Source organism: Acanthopagrus latus, chromosome 10 (genome assembly GCF_904848185.1).
Source record: "Acanthopagrus latus isolate v.2019 chromosome 10, fAcaLat1.1, whole genome shotgun sequence".
NCBI classification, from domain to species: Eukaryota; Metazoa; Chordata; class Actinopteri; order Spariformes; family Sparidae; genus Acanthopagrus; species Acanthopagrus latus.
This window is the reverse complement of record NC_051048.1, coordinates 14,998,616-15,014,941: the sequence shown is the minus strand read 5'-3', so window position 1 is coordinate 15,014,941 and position 16,326 is coordinate 14,998,616. Positions and strand designations below refer to the sequence as shown.

The 16,326-nt window shown below is 43.0% G+C and overlaps 1 protein-coding gene across 7 annotated transcripts in view; it reads left to right on the top strand.

The window, feature by feature from the left end:
• The window catches only part of nrxn2b (neurexin 2b), a 629,462-nt gene that overhangs the window by 294,585 nt on the left and 318,551 nt on the right, over nucleotides 1-16,326 (top strand). For 6 of the 7 annotated variants that reach the window (XM_037112710.1, XM_037112713.1, XM_037112711.1 and 3 more), the window contains 4 exons: nucleotides 5,474-5,912; nucleotides 7,398-7,781; nucleotides 9,993-10,196; nucleotides 13,498-13,524. In XM_037112710.1, the coding sequence (XP_036968605.1) occupies nucleotides 5,474-5,912; nucleotides 7,398-7,781; nucleotides 9,993-10,196; nucleotides 13,498-13,524 (1,054 nt within the window). The remainder of the gene's footprint in view (nucleotides 1-5,473; nucleotides 5,913-7,397; nucleotides 7,782-9,992; nucleotides 10,197-13,497; nucleotides 13,525-16,326) is intronic. The other variant, XM_037112712.1, reaches the window with a different exon arrangement.

Below are 16,326 nucleotides of genomic sequence, written 5' to 3'. Positions count from 1 at the left end.
TTACCTAAAGTAATGAATTACAGACATGATACCAGACCCTCTAGTTTGGTGGTGTGTTTGCAGGTCAGAAAGATATAGTGTTTGATCCAGACTTGAGCCTACTAGAAGCTGAAGCTTACTGTTTTTTTTTTGTTTTTTTTTAAAGTCTTTTGGGTTCAACTTGGGCTGCAGTCAAGCTCTAATGACTACATCAGCTGAACTCAGCCAGAGAGGTAAACCAGCAATGAGAGCAACTGAGAGTGCCAGGTAGAGCAGTAGTAGCTGGAAATAAAAGAGGAAAGTAAGTGGTTGGGGGGCTGGACAGCGGTGTGTTTCATCCTGTGCTAGTTCAGTGGCACAGCTCGGATTATCAGTGGTGTTATGGTCTGGGGCGAGGCTTTCATGCCGCCACCGTGGTCAAACGCCTTTGATACGCTTGGCCAGTACCCTCCAGGCAGCACAAATCCAAAGGACGAGCACAGCAGAAGAAGAGTAAAAAGGCACCAAAAGAGGCACTGAAGCCATATGAAGTTTTGATATGCTTTGTGTGTGTGTGTGTGTGTGTGTGTGTGTGTGTGTGTGTGTGTGTGTGTGTGTGCACGCAGGCATGTGCGTGTGTGTTCAAAGTCACCCACATGCTATGATCATACACTGTGTGTGATGTATGTGTGTGTTTTCTAGGCTCCCAGTCAGAGTGGTGAGGTGTGAAATCGGGTGTCTCTGCTCCTCAGCCCCCAGTCTTGTTTCCACAGATCCCTCTCCTCAGCACGTCACCATCTGTCTCTCCATCACAACCTCCTCCTCTCCATCTCTCTCCCAGACAGTGACCTTGCTATCGCCCATTTCACACTCCTCCCTCCCCCTCTCCCCTCCTGCCTGTCTTCCTCACTCTTCCCCACCTCTCTAGTCACTTCTCTCCACCTCGCTCTGCCTCTCATCGTCCCCTTTCTCAGGGGCAGTTTTGTGTAATTAAGTCCATGGTAGCACTGTTGGCACGCCAGCTTTGCCATCCTGACGGCCAAATTAAAAATTGATTTTTTTTTTTCGACTGATTCCATGCACTGGATGAATGCTCTCACCCTCCTCCTTGCCCCGACTCTTTCACACTCTCTCCTCTCCTGCCCTCGCAACTTCATACTGATGCTTGGTCTCCTCACCTGAACTTTCCCCTTAGTCTCACCTTAGCCGTGCGATAAAAATCTCCTAAAGTTGTCCATCGCCCCCTCTCACACCAAACCCACAAGTCACAATTCATTTGAGACTTTGTAGTTGGAAGGGTTCCGCTGCAAAGCCTGCCCTATGCCCTCTCCAGTTCCCCCTTATCACCAAGGCAACACCAAACAATGCAGTGCAGTGTACATCACTGAAGTCAATAGATAATTCCAATTTTGTTGAATATAACGAGTCAAAGGAAGGATTATCTATGAATCAAATGCGGCACTTGTGCCAAAGCAGCCTATGTTTTGTTGTCTTTGGCTTCACTGAACATTGAAAACCCACGGTGCATCAGGTAAAAATAGTTAGTTGTGTACTGCTGACCTGCAGCATTGAAGATTTGCAGTTTCTGAATGTCAAAACAAATCAACTGAGTCAACTCCGAAGAAGGCTTCGGCCCTGCCTTCGCTCAGCGAGAAAGCTCAAAATCCAGTTTAGAAAGATCACTGAAGTCAGAAGTCAGAAACGGTCATCAGCTATAAAGTGGGGACAAAGACTGTCTTGCTAGACATCATTAACTCTTCTCAGGATTTCAAAGTTTTTAAAAACCTTTGAGAGTGGTCTTTTTCATCCGTGGACAAAGCCGGCGAGCTTTTCTACAGTGGGCGACTTGGCTCATTAGATGATTTGTCAGGACCTGCTCACCCAATGCTGAATGGGACATATTACAAATGTCTGTATAAAGCCAGACAGCCTCAAGGGTTTGAGGATATTGAAAGAAAGGCATATGGTCTAGGTGTTAAGTCAACACATGAACGCAGAGCCTGCCCCTGACTGTGCGCAGATTGTCTGGGTCCTTTGCCTTTTACAGAGGCACTGATTATTCGATACAGCTGTCAGCATGAGGCCCCGCATGCCTCACATACTTTGGTGCTTCTCTGAGTCGCTCCTACCAACTCTTACCTTTGTCTTGTTCCCCTGCCTCGCTTACTGATAAACACATCTCCTTTGTATTCTACCATCTTCTTTTGAGTTCTGCTTTTTCCAGCCCCAGGCTATTCCTCGTTTCGTGTTGCTAGAAACACACCGGAGGACTGAAGTGACTGTGGAAAAGCTTGTCACATATTTAATGACTGGCTAAAACAGCATTTTCATGCGTTCCTCCTTGTTGAATTGAGCACGCGAAACAGCACTGCAAGTTCAAGCACACTCACACTCAAACAAGCAAGGACAGCTGCTTGGATCAGACCTAATACAACACTGTTAAATTTCAACCAGACACGGTGGTGTTAAAACACTCAGGGTTCACAGTTGATCTGCACTGGCCCAGTAATAACAAACATGTTTGACATGTAGCACCTTCCATTTTAACTACTGTACAGAGAAAAAAAAAGATGAAGATCACATACTATCAGCAGCCAATCACAGCTGACCTCACAGCAAGCTAATTATGGCGGCCTGCCGTCATTGGTGATACGTTTTTGATTGCACAGAAATCCCTCAGACATTAGAAATCTTGACATGCATGACATATTGAGAGCTCTGGTGATAATCTGTCATTGCGCTTGTAACTCCCCATCGCTGCCTACTCAACTAGTTTGAGCACATTAATGGCGAAGAGTCCAGATCTCAGGGAAATGCACTGTTTGGCGTCGATTAGTCTGTTGAAAGACCTCTCGTGGTGCCTAATGCAGCTATGGCCGGTCTTCATGTAAATAAGGTCCGTTCAGTGTCTTGCATTACGGGCGATGTCAATTCTTGTCCAGATTTGGAATTAAAGTCTAAAGCCCTGCAAGCAGGCTGTGTTCCTAAATCAGCAATGTGTCTTTTTACATTTGGTCACCTTTTTTTGTTCCTAGTTGACATTTTGGGTTCGTACTAAGGAGTGCAGATAATGCTAGATAAGAGGCTCATCCACTTGTGAGCATCAGTGTATATGTCCAAATCTTCACTGCCAATTAAATACCAAGTGTTAACATTAGGATTTGTCTACTTATAAAAAGAATATCACGGCAAATATGATAGAAAACTGCCACTGCCACTGACCCTATTATTATTATTATTATTATTATTATTATTATTATTATTATTATTATTATTATTATTATTATTATTATTATTATTATTATTATTATTCTCTCATGTTAATCAGCTCTGATGGAAACAAAACACCTAGATATAGACACTAGTATTTGCGCCTCTTCAAGACAAGGAGGAAAAAAAAGCATTTTTATAGACAGATCAGCATGAGTACACAAACATAAACACCTTGAAATAAATGAAATAAAAATAAATCTTCTCCCTCTGCCTACTGCCTTTTCTCTCTTTCACCTACTCCTCTCTTTTCTAACACCTTAAGCCAGGCAAGCTCACACGTTATTAACTGCCAGTTTTCAGCGTTATCATAGTTAATTACCAGGACTAATCTCTGCTAATGACGACATTATGAGGTGTACAGTACATGTAGCAGCGTGGCCAATATGGGAGATAACCAAAGGAGGCTTAAGTTCAGGAATAACCCAGCTTATCTGTGTTCACATGGTTCATTCTGTGCCTGTGTGTAGGTGTGTTGTTTGACAGAGAGGGTGAGAGAGAGGAAAAGGGAGAGAGCGTGTGCTTAAATGTGAAAAAAAATAAATAATAAAAATAGGTAGATTGGAGGGCGTTTGAAAGAGATGCTGTGAAAGACAATGAGGAATGACAGCACCAGTCTGGTGAAATTAGAAAAAAAAAAAAAACAAATATATTGAGCTGCATAGCACAAGATGAGCCTTTTCGGTGTTTAAAAAATGAAAAAAAAAAACAAAAAAAAAAAAAACAGGCCATTGCAAACAATACCAAATGGTGCTTTATTACACAGACAGTAATCTGGTGTTTATTCTTCTTCATTGTACTTTGGGTAGACAGAAGTTTATAGGCATAATCAAATTAGGTATGCATTCTTTAAGAAGCACAATGGAGAAAACAATCATAGCTGGCGGCTGATCCAGATGTACTGTAAATTGTGCCGTATTTCTCTCTTAAAATTAAATCCTGTTTTTAAAAAAAAGAGCTTTTGGGAACTGTTATCTCAAATATGTTTCAAATCTCTTTAAATTGACTTGGCTTGTTTACCAAAAGGGTTGCAAATTAGTGGTTATCTGCAAGTGTTACGCTCTAAACACAATGGGCAGGTAGCTCTTCTGGGTTTTTACTCAGTGACAATTGAACACATCTGATGTCAAGATCAAACCGGGGCCTGCACACTGCTCAGGAACGGGACAATTTCTTTAACCTCGTAGCTGTGACAGCAGCAGAAAACAAAGACAGAAACGTCGGGATTTTTTTTTTCTTTTTTTTTTTTTCTTTTTTTTTCTCCATTGCCTGTCAACCATTATGTGTGGGTGTGTGAGAGAGCATGAAGAGTGCTACAATCAGGAGGGAAAGCGCACACAAACAAAAACGGAGACCTCAGCTGTGGCGCGCTATTACCTTGAGGACGACATCTCAAAACGAGGTCTACGGAGTGTTCAACAAATGAAAAGAGGACTAAAATTATGAAAGACGAGGGCAATTTACTTTGCCTCTAGCAGTTAATCCATTATGAATGCACACAGTGAGGCACAGACACACACTTTGAGCTGAAACAATAGAACCATATTTCATCAAAGGCTGTTAGAAACATTTGCATTAAGGCTGGAGGCAACATTTACTTCTTCCTGAGTCTGAATGTCCCCTGGAGCCTTTTGATTTTTTTTTTTTTTTTTTTTCCAATTTATCGTGCACATGGACTGACATTTCAGAGCTACATTTTTTTGCCCTACAAATAGTTGGTACACTTAATGGATTTGACCAGGGGTTAAGAGTTCGTGCAGTGGTGATCCCAGCTTTATGCACTGAGCATGTCGTGCACCCACACAACCCCAAACACTCACAGACATCAGCACAGTCAGTGAGAGGAGTGAAGGAGTGAGGAACATCAGCAGACTGAGAGCTCACCTGACCTAAATTTGGTGCTCGGGGTTTGTGGGTTGGAGATGGAAAGCAGTCTGTGTATGTTGTGTCAGTGTTGGTTTTGCACTGCCTGTTCAGGAGAAAGGAATGTATTTCATTCGAGTTCTGATCCATCATTTCCACACACTGACAAGATTTCCCAGCAGCCAGAATAACTGACACATTAAATTAATTTGGGCAATTAGGATGCATCTGCGTGCTCCTAGGATTATGGACAGAATGTCCTCTATTGCAGCTGCATTTAGTTTTTAGGTTATAGGAAAGTCCACTTTGAAATACAAATCCAATTAGAGATGAGCTATACTGAATTGTAACCTCATAACCAATCGCTCTCTTGCTTTTCAAGGTGGTGTACAAGAACAACGACTTTAAGCTGGAGCTGTCACGGCTAGCCATCGAGCGTGACCCTAAAATAACCCTGAATGGCGACCTGGTGTTCCGCTGCGAGGACGTGGCAGCCCTGGACCCCGTCACCTTTGAGACCCCCGAGTCCTACATCTCCCTGCCCAAGTGGAACACCAAGAAGACGGGGTCCATCTCCTTCGACTTCCGCACCACGGAGCCCAGCGGCCTCCTGCTGTTCAGCCACGGCCGTCCTCAGGGCCCCAAAGAGCAGAAGCCCGGTAGGGAGCTGAAGACTGATTACTTCGCCATGGAGCTGCTGGACGGGTACTTGTACCTGCTGATTGATATGGGCTCTGGAAAAACAAAGCTGAAGGCCAGCAACAAGAAGGTCAATGACGGGGAATGGTGCCACGTGGATTTCCAGAGGGAAGGGAGGAAAGGTGAGGGGTGACAACTCATCTCCAATTTGACTGTTTATTGCGGTGTTTTCGCATGACAACCTCATTCACAGTCATCGTCCGGTTTCACATCAAGAGGCAGATTTATGTCAATATTTATTTCACGTCCCCCTGTGAGAAATTCGACACCTTCATAATTGGCAGCATGTCAGTAAATTCTGAAATTCTGTAGCGATTGAGTAAAACAGGTAAGTTAGTTAAAAAAAAAAAAAAAACTTTGCCATTCGGTGGTATCATAATTAATGAGGACATAAACATCTGTCCAATCCACAGTCATCTTGTATTCTGACAGTTCTGTTTTAACAACATATTCAACAAAAATATCAATTAAGTATTGACTGTATTTATTATTTGCTTTACAAATGCCTTTCACAAGGCTAGATATCTGTTGCTTGTGTCAGAGTATTTTACAAAACCACAAATGGGCTAAAAAGGAACGTATTTTTAATCTATTCTGTAGATTCCGTAGGCAGCAGATTGGTTCACTGTATTCTGAGGACTCAGATGCTGTCACAGATTTGTCAGTCACAGAAAAGGGGGCTGGATTGGCTTTGACAAAATCTAAGATCCTCTAGCTCATCAATCTCATGCAAGCCGGCCAAAGCGCGAGCTCGGAAATGGTTACTCATACCATTAATGATGCATCTACTGGTATCCGTGAATGCAGGTTTCATTTCTATACCTGTTTGTTGTGTTGCAATGTCTCGGCCTGTATGTGGGCACAAACAGGAGCGACTGCATGCTTGAGTGTGTGGTGTCTGATAAATGGTCTGTAGGTGGGTGAGCACCTTGGACATTATATCTCTCCCTAATGGCGTCTTATAATGAGGAAGGGTGTGAATGAGTGTGTGAGTGCGTGTGCGCACGTCTGTGTGCGTGTTTTGTGTGCGTGCGTGTGATCTCACTGCTGCTCCTGCTGTAATTGGCTTTTAATAGAAAATTAAGACGGAGTCGTTAATCACTGAAAGAGAGAGGGCCTTTTGTTTCACCCACTCCCTGCTGCATTCTGCTTCCCTTCTTCTCCATTTAGCCTATTACAGACACATTACACACACAAGCACACACGCTCACACACACACACACACACACACACACACACACACACACACACACTCTGCTCTCATCTATGCTTCCCGTCTCCTGTGTGTCCCTTTGTCAGTGTTCTGTGTCCTTAAATTATCCACTCACCGCTCCTCCCAACCAACCATTCACTCAAGTGCCCACTCATTCAGCCATTTGACCCCTCACACACGAACTCACCTGTCCAGACAAAACACTTTGTCAGTCAATTGTGTCTTTGAGCCATTAAAACATACTGTCAATCATGTACGAAACACAAGCTGTATGCTCAGATACACACTAACCAGCTACGGTTAGATCAATGTATCCATTTGCCAACACATCACAATGTTTTTGCATTTCAGTATTGAATAGTAAACGTGTTCTTGTTTGTGTTTGTGTCTTTAGGTTCGATCTCAGTCAACAGCCGCAGCATGCCCTTCAGCTCCCCAGAGGGCAGTGAAATCTTGGATCTGGACAGCGATATGTACCTGGGTGGGCTGCCCGAGCTGAAGACAAACCTCATCCTGCCGCCAGAGGTTTGGACGGCGCTGCTCAACTACGGCTACGTGGGCTGCGTCCGCGACCTCTTCATCGATGGCAAGAGCCGCGATGTCCGCCGCCTGGCCGAGATCCAGAGCGCGCTTGGTGTGAGCAGTTTCTGCACCCGTGAACTGCAGAAGCGGTGTAGCAGCACCCCCTGTGGCAATGCTGGTCTGTGCAAAGAGGGCTGGAACCGCTACATATGCGACTGCACCGGCACCGGATTCCTGGGGACCAATTGTGAGATAGGTGAGTAGGGTTATATTGAAGGGAATGGCTAAAGGACACTACGCTTTACAAAAATAAATGCCAACGTATCATCTCAAACAAGACACACAACTTGTCACAATGACCTTGCAATGAAGCAAAAATAGCTCCTCATAATCGAGCCATCATACATTACAGCGTTTATGAACAGCATATGAAACACTAAAAGCTGCTAAATCATTAATGTTGTATGGGAGAAAGGAAGTGCAAAATGAGCATTTGACGGCGCGCTGCCTTGTATTTCATGCAACCAAGCAGCTGCTGTATAGTAGGAGTAAGAGCCCCACAGGGACCGAACGCCACCGGAGGCTGGGTGGCATTAGGGGCCTGCCAGCTGTGGGTGGAGAGGGGGGGGGGGGGGGGGGGATTGAGGCTGACGCACTGAGAGGAGAGGCAGTGTGGCAGAGCATCCAGGCCTACTGCCGCCATCTGTGCCAGTCACGCAAACCCAGGTGGCATATATGCCACAGTGAGGGGAGGTGAGCTAGTCAAATAGCACCCCGAACGTCTGATTCATTCCAATTAGCTGCAGGCGCCTTGCTTCATGGTTTGTCTTTGCACGTCCGTGAGGTGAGTGAGCCACGCCAGTATGGGATTTTGAGCGACAAGGAGGGTAATGAGGGAAGGAGGGATTGGATTCAAATCAGGACAGTGGAGGTAGAGGATGAAATGTCTCTATTTTGAAGGGGGATATTTCCAACAGTTTTGTCTGTGGGTGCCCAGATGACAGGTATGGTTTCAGTAATGCTCTTTTGCCATCTAGTGGACCATCGCGTGACTGCAGGGAAGTCAATCCGGGCACTTTTGTAAAAATCCAGTCATCTCTGTGTCGGTAGACTGAGTGCATAGATTAATTGTGTAAGTGAGTGTAAGTACAATCAGTGATATGGAAGAGAGAAAGAAAAGCCATAGGGTTGGTGCCTGCAAGCCATAAAACAGTAAAATAATTGATGGTTTTGATCTGCCGTTACAATGGCACTTTTTGTGTTTTTGATTAGAATAATGCTGCACTGGGTTTGTATCACATTTTTGTGTAAGTGGAGTTCATGTTAAAGAAGGCGAGATGTGTTGGTCCATTATGTTTGGATTTGCATTGTACTTTTTTTTTATATAGATCACTGCGCCAATGTATTTAATGTACCATACAAAACCCCAACATTTTAAATACCCCATGGCGCTGGCAGATGTTAGCCTATGGTGACACACATCAAACTACCCTGCAAAAGAAGAGCAGTACTCAGGGAGCTCTCACTCCACACAGCAGTCTATTTATGGCATGGCTGATTCTAGAGAGAATAACTACGGCTCTGCCTAACGTGAAGTAGGATCTCTCAGGAACCAGCTGCACTTATGTTGTTGACATTTTCTAAGCTCGAGGAGAGTCTGATATGGGATTCATTCTCAGTATTTCCGCTGCTTTGATTTCTCCCCTTATAATGACTGTTTTTGATGTTGTGCTTTGGGTGGTAGATTTGTCATTTGATTGAAAATATAAAAAGGGAGTCCTGGGCATATAATTCTGCATGCTGCCAAATATAAGCCTGACACAGATGAGGACAGTTAAATTCATTTACACATTGACATTGTGAACAACATAAAGGAGCAATAACATAAACACAAGACGAGACAAAGGCCCAGGCGTGTAGTCTACATGCTGAAAGCAAACTTTCCAATCCGTGAACACGGCTGAGAAGTACCGCAGTGATTGACATCATTGTTTGATCATTGGGATGAGTGTTCGGTTTACAGACACCAATGGCTTTGTTCATCATTCATACTGGATCTTCCTTTGATTTCATCTTGCAAATATGTCACCCAAATACATTGCATTTTGACAAATAGAGGGTTTTTTCTTTGTTCTGGTTACAAGTGAATGATTAAAAGACAAAAACAGAGAAAGAAAAACATATCTCATATGATCCCAAGGTATACAACCAGACCTATATAATGAGACAAATGTATGTATTACTCTGTGAAACTGGGTTTTCATTATAACAGATGGGAAGATTTCCCAAAGATAATGTAATTTTGTTTCAGTTGCATTTGAACTGACATTAAATTTGACAGAGGCTGTTGATACAGAGCTGTCCCGTCCTGTGCTTCTGTTCTGGATTCATCTGAGTCATTACCTCTATGAGCATCCTCTCCTGTAATGTGTCACCCACGTCTGTCCTCTCCCTCACCCTTGTCCAGAGGCCACGGTGCTGAGTTATGACGGCAGCATGTACCTGAAGATCATCATGCCGGTCACCATGCACACGGAGGCCGAGGACGTTGCGCTGCGCTTCATGTCACAGCGGGCGTATGGCCTGCTCATGGCCACCACCTCCAAAGAGTCAGCGGACACCCTGCGACTGGAGCTGGACGGAGGCCGCATCAAGCTCACCGTGAACCTTGGTAACCCGCTGTGATTCATTGTGGATGTCCCTGCTAACCTTTCCCTTCCCATCCCCTGTCTCCCTGTCTTCACTCTGTATTTTAGCATCGTGTACCGCTGAACATAGAAGGATGGTTTGACATTTTGAGTTTTGCGGCATTATTTTTTTTTTTTCCCCCCATTGTCAGCTAGTTGGGTGGGGGAAAAGCTTCTAAATTTGTCCCTGACATTTATTTTGCATGGCAGAGCAAGCTTTATTTCATTTGATATGTTAAGTAAAGTACAGGTACAGTAATTTGACAAGTAAGCATATGTACTGTCGAGTGGTTTGAATTAGGATACCAAGAGTGCTCAAAAGCCATTTATTTGAGGAAAATGAGGGACAAATACAGAAACTTTTCCCTCTCAAACTGATAAAGTGCTTGCTGCAGGAATAGAGGACCAAAGTAAAAAAGATATCTGTATCCCCAGTACACAGTTATTTCTGCCTCTGTGGCGAGCCACCCTGCAGTCATTTCTGTTCCATATTCTTCTACTGCTGGTCCCCACCCCGTCCCCTCTGCATTCATCTCCTTTTGGTTCCCAGTGAAGTTCCATTGCGCCTCCCCCCGTTTAAAAGCTCCATCTCTAACGGGATCCCCGGCCTGACCCTGAGCCTTTAACCCGCTATCCTGTCTCTGTAAGCTTCAAGGTGGCTTTGCTTCTGTGTTGCTCCTCCTCGCAGTTCTGCTCTATTACCTTTTTTTTTTTTTTTGGTGGAGTTAGCTGAGGGGGCTAGTTGGCTCTACTTCTGCCCAGAGGCAGTGCTAAGAGGAGACTGGAATCCACATCATAAGTAGTTAGGGGATGAGCTCCGAGAAGATGAAGGTGTAAAGAGGTCTTAAAGGCAATAATAGTGGGGAGACTATCAGAATTGGAGAGTAGGGTTTGTAAGATGGATGGTTTAATGGAATGGGTAAATGCATTATCTCAAATAAACGCAGACCTTTTGACTTATTAAAATTTCATTGCAGTGAATATTAGCGCTCTGGGGAAGATGGGTATGACCTTCCAGCTCAGGGTGCTCTAAGTCTACCCTGAGTAGTGAACCTGGAGGAGCATGACAGAGGTGCACCCTGGAATTTGGGAGTTTAAGCCACCATAGAGACAGGAAAGGGGGGGGCATGGGGATAAACAAAGGTGGCCACTCCACTCTCTGTTCCTAGTTCTCTGTCTTTTCTTTCTCCTCCTTCTTCTCTCTTTTCCTGTCACTCATGAACACCCCACCTGGCCAAGACTCAGAAGATGGAACTTTTCATCCCTTCAATGGCCTGTATGTCTGCGGCCCATGGATCAAACAGTCAGAGTGACCGGCTCACAGCTGTAGCCCTCCGAGGTTGCACTCACGTTCGTACCTAACGGCCACAGGTCCCCAGCTCGACCTGTCCCTCAACCACCCACTGCCAAAGTCACCAAAGTCCTGAAATGATTTTTTTTTTTTTTTAAACTACCATTTTTGAGTTTTCAATGGGGTTTAAACAACAATTGAAACAGTCACACAATTGATTGACACAACATCTTTGTATTTTCAGCTGTTTTTGTTTTCAAGGGATACTTAACATACTTTTAAGGCTTTAGTCTTTGATGAAATTATTAAAATCCACTAACTAATCATCAGGACAGGACATCATTAGACAGATTTAATTCTAACAGTTTGCAATAGATAATGATGATAACCTCTCCAATGTGCAACATGTAAATATTCTATTGATTTATTATCAATAGAATATATGTTCACATGCTGTAGGGACAATGCTTACATTGTTTTTCAAAAATATTGCACTAATGTGGCTTCTGCACCAAATTTCACCAATTTCAGAAACTGCACAACAAACCATGTGGCCCATAAATACTTTTCTTAATGGACCTGTTTTTGTATCACCCCAATCTCTCTACGGAGTGACGCTGGTCCCTGGCTGTTTGTGTCCACTATTCTGTAGCGGTTGACAGCTCGAGAACACAACCCAACCACACTGCCACATGCACACACAATTTCTTACCACTAGATGGAGGAAAAAAGCAATGACCTATTTTAGGATATCAGATTCTGTAATGATTTAATACTTTAATGAAGTGAAAGGAAGTCTGTTTACTAACTTCCTTTGGAGGCTGACCAAAGTTCTGGGTAAGCTACTGAGCAGAACTGTACTGATGCTCTGCCTTAGTCTAACACTCCACTATTCTGCCAACACAGCTTGTAAAATAACACTTTTTGCTGTGTTTTTGTTGCACCGCTTGTAGCAAATAGTACACAGAAGGGTCTTATTTCCTGTGGTTTGTGTGCACCAGGCTTGAGGTGGCTGGGATGTGCAGATCACCCTTTCTTGTCATTTACACTGTTGGGTTTCTCGTGCTCAAAGTGCTGCAGAAGGCAAGTGCGTGTCAAATTGCCAAGAAAGAGGCCCAAAGTTGAAGGTACAAGACATTGCATTTGCTCTAATGAGTGCACAGCAGCTGCGGGGAAAATGGTATGTGTACACAGTGTGTGCATAAAAGCTTCACTGTCTTAATGCTGTTGTTATGCTGGTCCTACTAAAGAAATTAAAAAAAAGAAGAAAAAGAAAAAAACATCTGTAGTTATTTAGGCCATTTTATTCTGGCCCAAAACATTATGTGCAGTTGAAATCTTGAGGCTCTATCTGATTTGTTTAATGAAGTTAATCATATATTTATGATGTTTGAAGTATTGCATGCTTTATTCAGTGTTATTATGATTAACAAACAAGGGAAGAAAAAAACTTTTGACATAAAATATTGAAAAAAGATTAGAATAGCAAAAGGGTTTTGCCAGATGGTATGTTAAATCTTTGATGCCCTGTATTATAGAACTCCACACAGATAGAACCTTGTATTTCCAAGTACACAATTTGCATTTTCAGTCGCACATAACATTTTTATTATGTATTCATATCCCAAGGAGAGCTATGTATAGGTAAATACCATAATGAGGAAAGTAGAAGTATCACCATTAAGTTCTCTGACTGTATAGAACCCAGAGTTTAAGTCTTGTCTTCTGCTGTGCTTTGGGATTATCGGGTGGAAGGAGGGATAGTTGATGCGACTGATGGAGGAAAAGGGTGATCCTGACTCAGAGCCTGTCCCCGGATGGTGGCCCCAGAGCAATGCTTGGTTGTCTGCAGAATGTACTTTGAAGGATGTAAAATGTTTTTTTTTTTTTCTCTTTTATCTTTTTTTCTCTCTTTCTCTCTCTTTTTCTTCCTGTCCCTTTCTTTCTCCTTTCTCTTTTCGTTTGATCTCACCATTTCGTCTCTCTCCCGCCAGATTGTATCAGGATAGACTGTAGCCTCAGTAAGTGGTTCTATCCATTTTTCTGACTAAAATGTATTTGTCTGTGCAGTGGAGCGTTTCTGCTTTTCTTCTGACCTCATGATTGACACCTCTCTCATTACACAGATTTCTGCTCTTCCATGTTTTCTTTTGTTCGAAACAGCATTTTTGAATTTCTTTTTTTTTTTTTCAATTGCACACCATTTCTTTATTTTTTTTTCTCATTAACGTCTTTTATTTGTGTCTTCTCTGACCATTTTTTTGTTATTTCTCACACCCCGACTTCCAACACACATGTTGTATTTTTTCTTCACCCCACTTTTCTGATGTAGATTTAATTAATGTTTCCCTTGCATAATGACCACACGCTGCTCTGAAATTATTTCATTGCCTCTCCCCTGCCTATTACCCATTCTATTCATTTTCCTGTCAACCTTCTCCAAAAACGCATTCAGAAAAGGGCAACTTGACACTCCCCTGTTGGATGTTCTATTTTCTATTATGCGACGCTGAGTCTCGGCTCCACTCGGCTGCACGCACAGGTGTTGCTTGTTTTCTATGTAGGACAAACTGTAGTTTTGGCCCCTAGAAAGCTAATTGCTTATCCACTGAGAGACGGCACCACCTGGTGCGTGCTTGTTTTCGGAGCAAGCTAATGTTTTTCTGCTCCATGCTGACAGAATGATAGCACACTGTTATTTCTATCATGACCAGTGACAATTGCACAACTAGCCCACAGGTAAGTACTTCCAGCCAAAAGTGACAAAAGTGGAGAAAACCTGATGTTTGCCACAATTACCGTGTTTTTATGTGGATGCTCATGGGCTTTTAAAACGTCTTTATGAGGGAAGAAAGGTGGGGGGATTGACTTTGATAAATCTGTTGCGACAACAGCAAACTAACAACTGAGGAGGCAGCAACACAAATACATCAATTGTGCTTTTTCATTTGCTTTCCTACCTTGATTAAAAAAAGCATCTTTACAGAATACTGTAAAGACTTAGTATGTATTGATTTGCTTGTACTTGTCATCAATTTGTAGTCAAACGGATGAGGTTTGGGCACAGATCACGGTTATATTTGCCTTTAAGTTAGAAATGTTTAAATCTTAGAGTGGTGATGAATCAAATTTTCTAGGCAGTGTTGTCAGTGGGAGGTGCCTCTGCGAAGTCGCACGAATGTGTTTGTAGTGTGACCCACACTTGCCCACGTCCCGTGCTTTCTACTGTACATGTGTCCCGTCTCTGCACTTAAAATGCACTTGAACCTTTATGTCAGACTTAATGGAGTGCAATCCAAAAACTTCAAAAGTCACCACCAGGCGTGGAAGTGGTTCCAGTGTGTGACGAATGACTCCACTTGTCATGTGTGGAGCCACTGGGATGACACAAATGCCAAAATGCTTCGAGGATGCCCATATGCAGGTTGACCACTAGATGTCGTACATGCGCTGGGGATATTGGATGATCTCTTCGCAGTAGGGAGGAGATGGAGACGGAGGTCTTTTTTTTTTTTTTTCCCCTCCACAGGGCCCTTAGTCGTCTCTTTGTCAGGCTAGACAGAAACTGGCTTGGGTTCTATGTAATTGTTCATTGTCTTGTATGGTTGTTTAGGTCACTACAGATTTGTAGGTTTCAAAGTGAGAAATGTTTGAACCAGAGTATGTGAGTTGTGATATTTTTCACGTCATAATGCCATTGATGCCATAATGGAAATGTGTATGATAATTACTATTTATTCATTTATTTATTTATTCATTTATTTATTTATTTGTTGTTAATTCAGTGGCTTCATTTTGAATTTTGATGGGGTTATTTACGGTGCTGCTCAAGCAATTAACTGTCACAGATGTGGCACACTGAATTTCAGTCATCCTGCGAGGAATATTTTTATTTTTTTTTTTTACCATTACACCGTTGGTTAACCGAGCCCCACTGTACAGCAACGCCCTGCTTCATGGCCACTCAGTCAGACCCAACGCTATATAAAAGAGTGTGTGAGAGGATAAAGGAGGGGGAGAGACTGCGTGGGAGTGAGAGGGAGAGAGACCAGGGGAAAAAAAAGAGACAGGGAGCAAACCTGAGCCGCAGACAACAATTTGTTCAATGCCATGACATCTGCCGGTCGATTCCTCCTCCAGAGCCCCACAGTAACTAAAGCCTTGGATTCGAGTAAGAAAATATGGGTACCAAAGTCTCCCTGCTGGCTGCTTCATGCAGATAGATTTTCTCGCTCACATTTATTTCAACTTCGTGGTGGTAGCGAACAGAGCGAAATCCTGGCAGGCCAAGAGGCACTATTAATGTGTCACTAGATATACATGCATTTATATTCTGACTGCACATGAACTGAAACAGCCACTGAGTGGTGGTGGAGTTCTAATGTTTTTAGCAAGTAGTTTTCACCTACATGAATACCAGGCGAGTACTGTAGATACATCTGGGGAAGTCTTTTCCTGGGATAAAGGGCATATCTTGTGACAATATTTTAAAAAAAAAAAAAAAAAAAAAAAAAAAAATCCCATCCTCTGAAAAGTGAGCATCACATCGCTGCAGCAAAACATGTGCCAACACAAACCAAAATGACAGTCTGCCTTCAACCAGCTTTGTGTCACTACTATGTTGGTAGCATATGAAAATGAAGATTGTTAATCTTTTCTCAATTTTTCATGAACCAAGAGCCCCATGGTCCTTTAACGGTAACTTTCTGTCCTATGCCTCAAAATGCATCATGTGGAGGATTCTAGGGCTGGTATACCAACTACATATTGCTGTTGTGCATGGACACAAAAAATATAGTTGGATCGAGAGAGAGTGTTGTCAT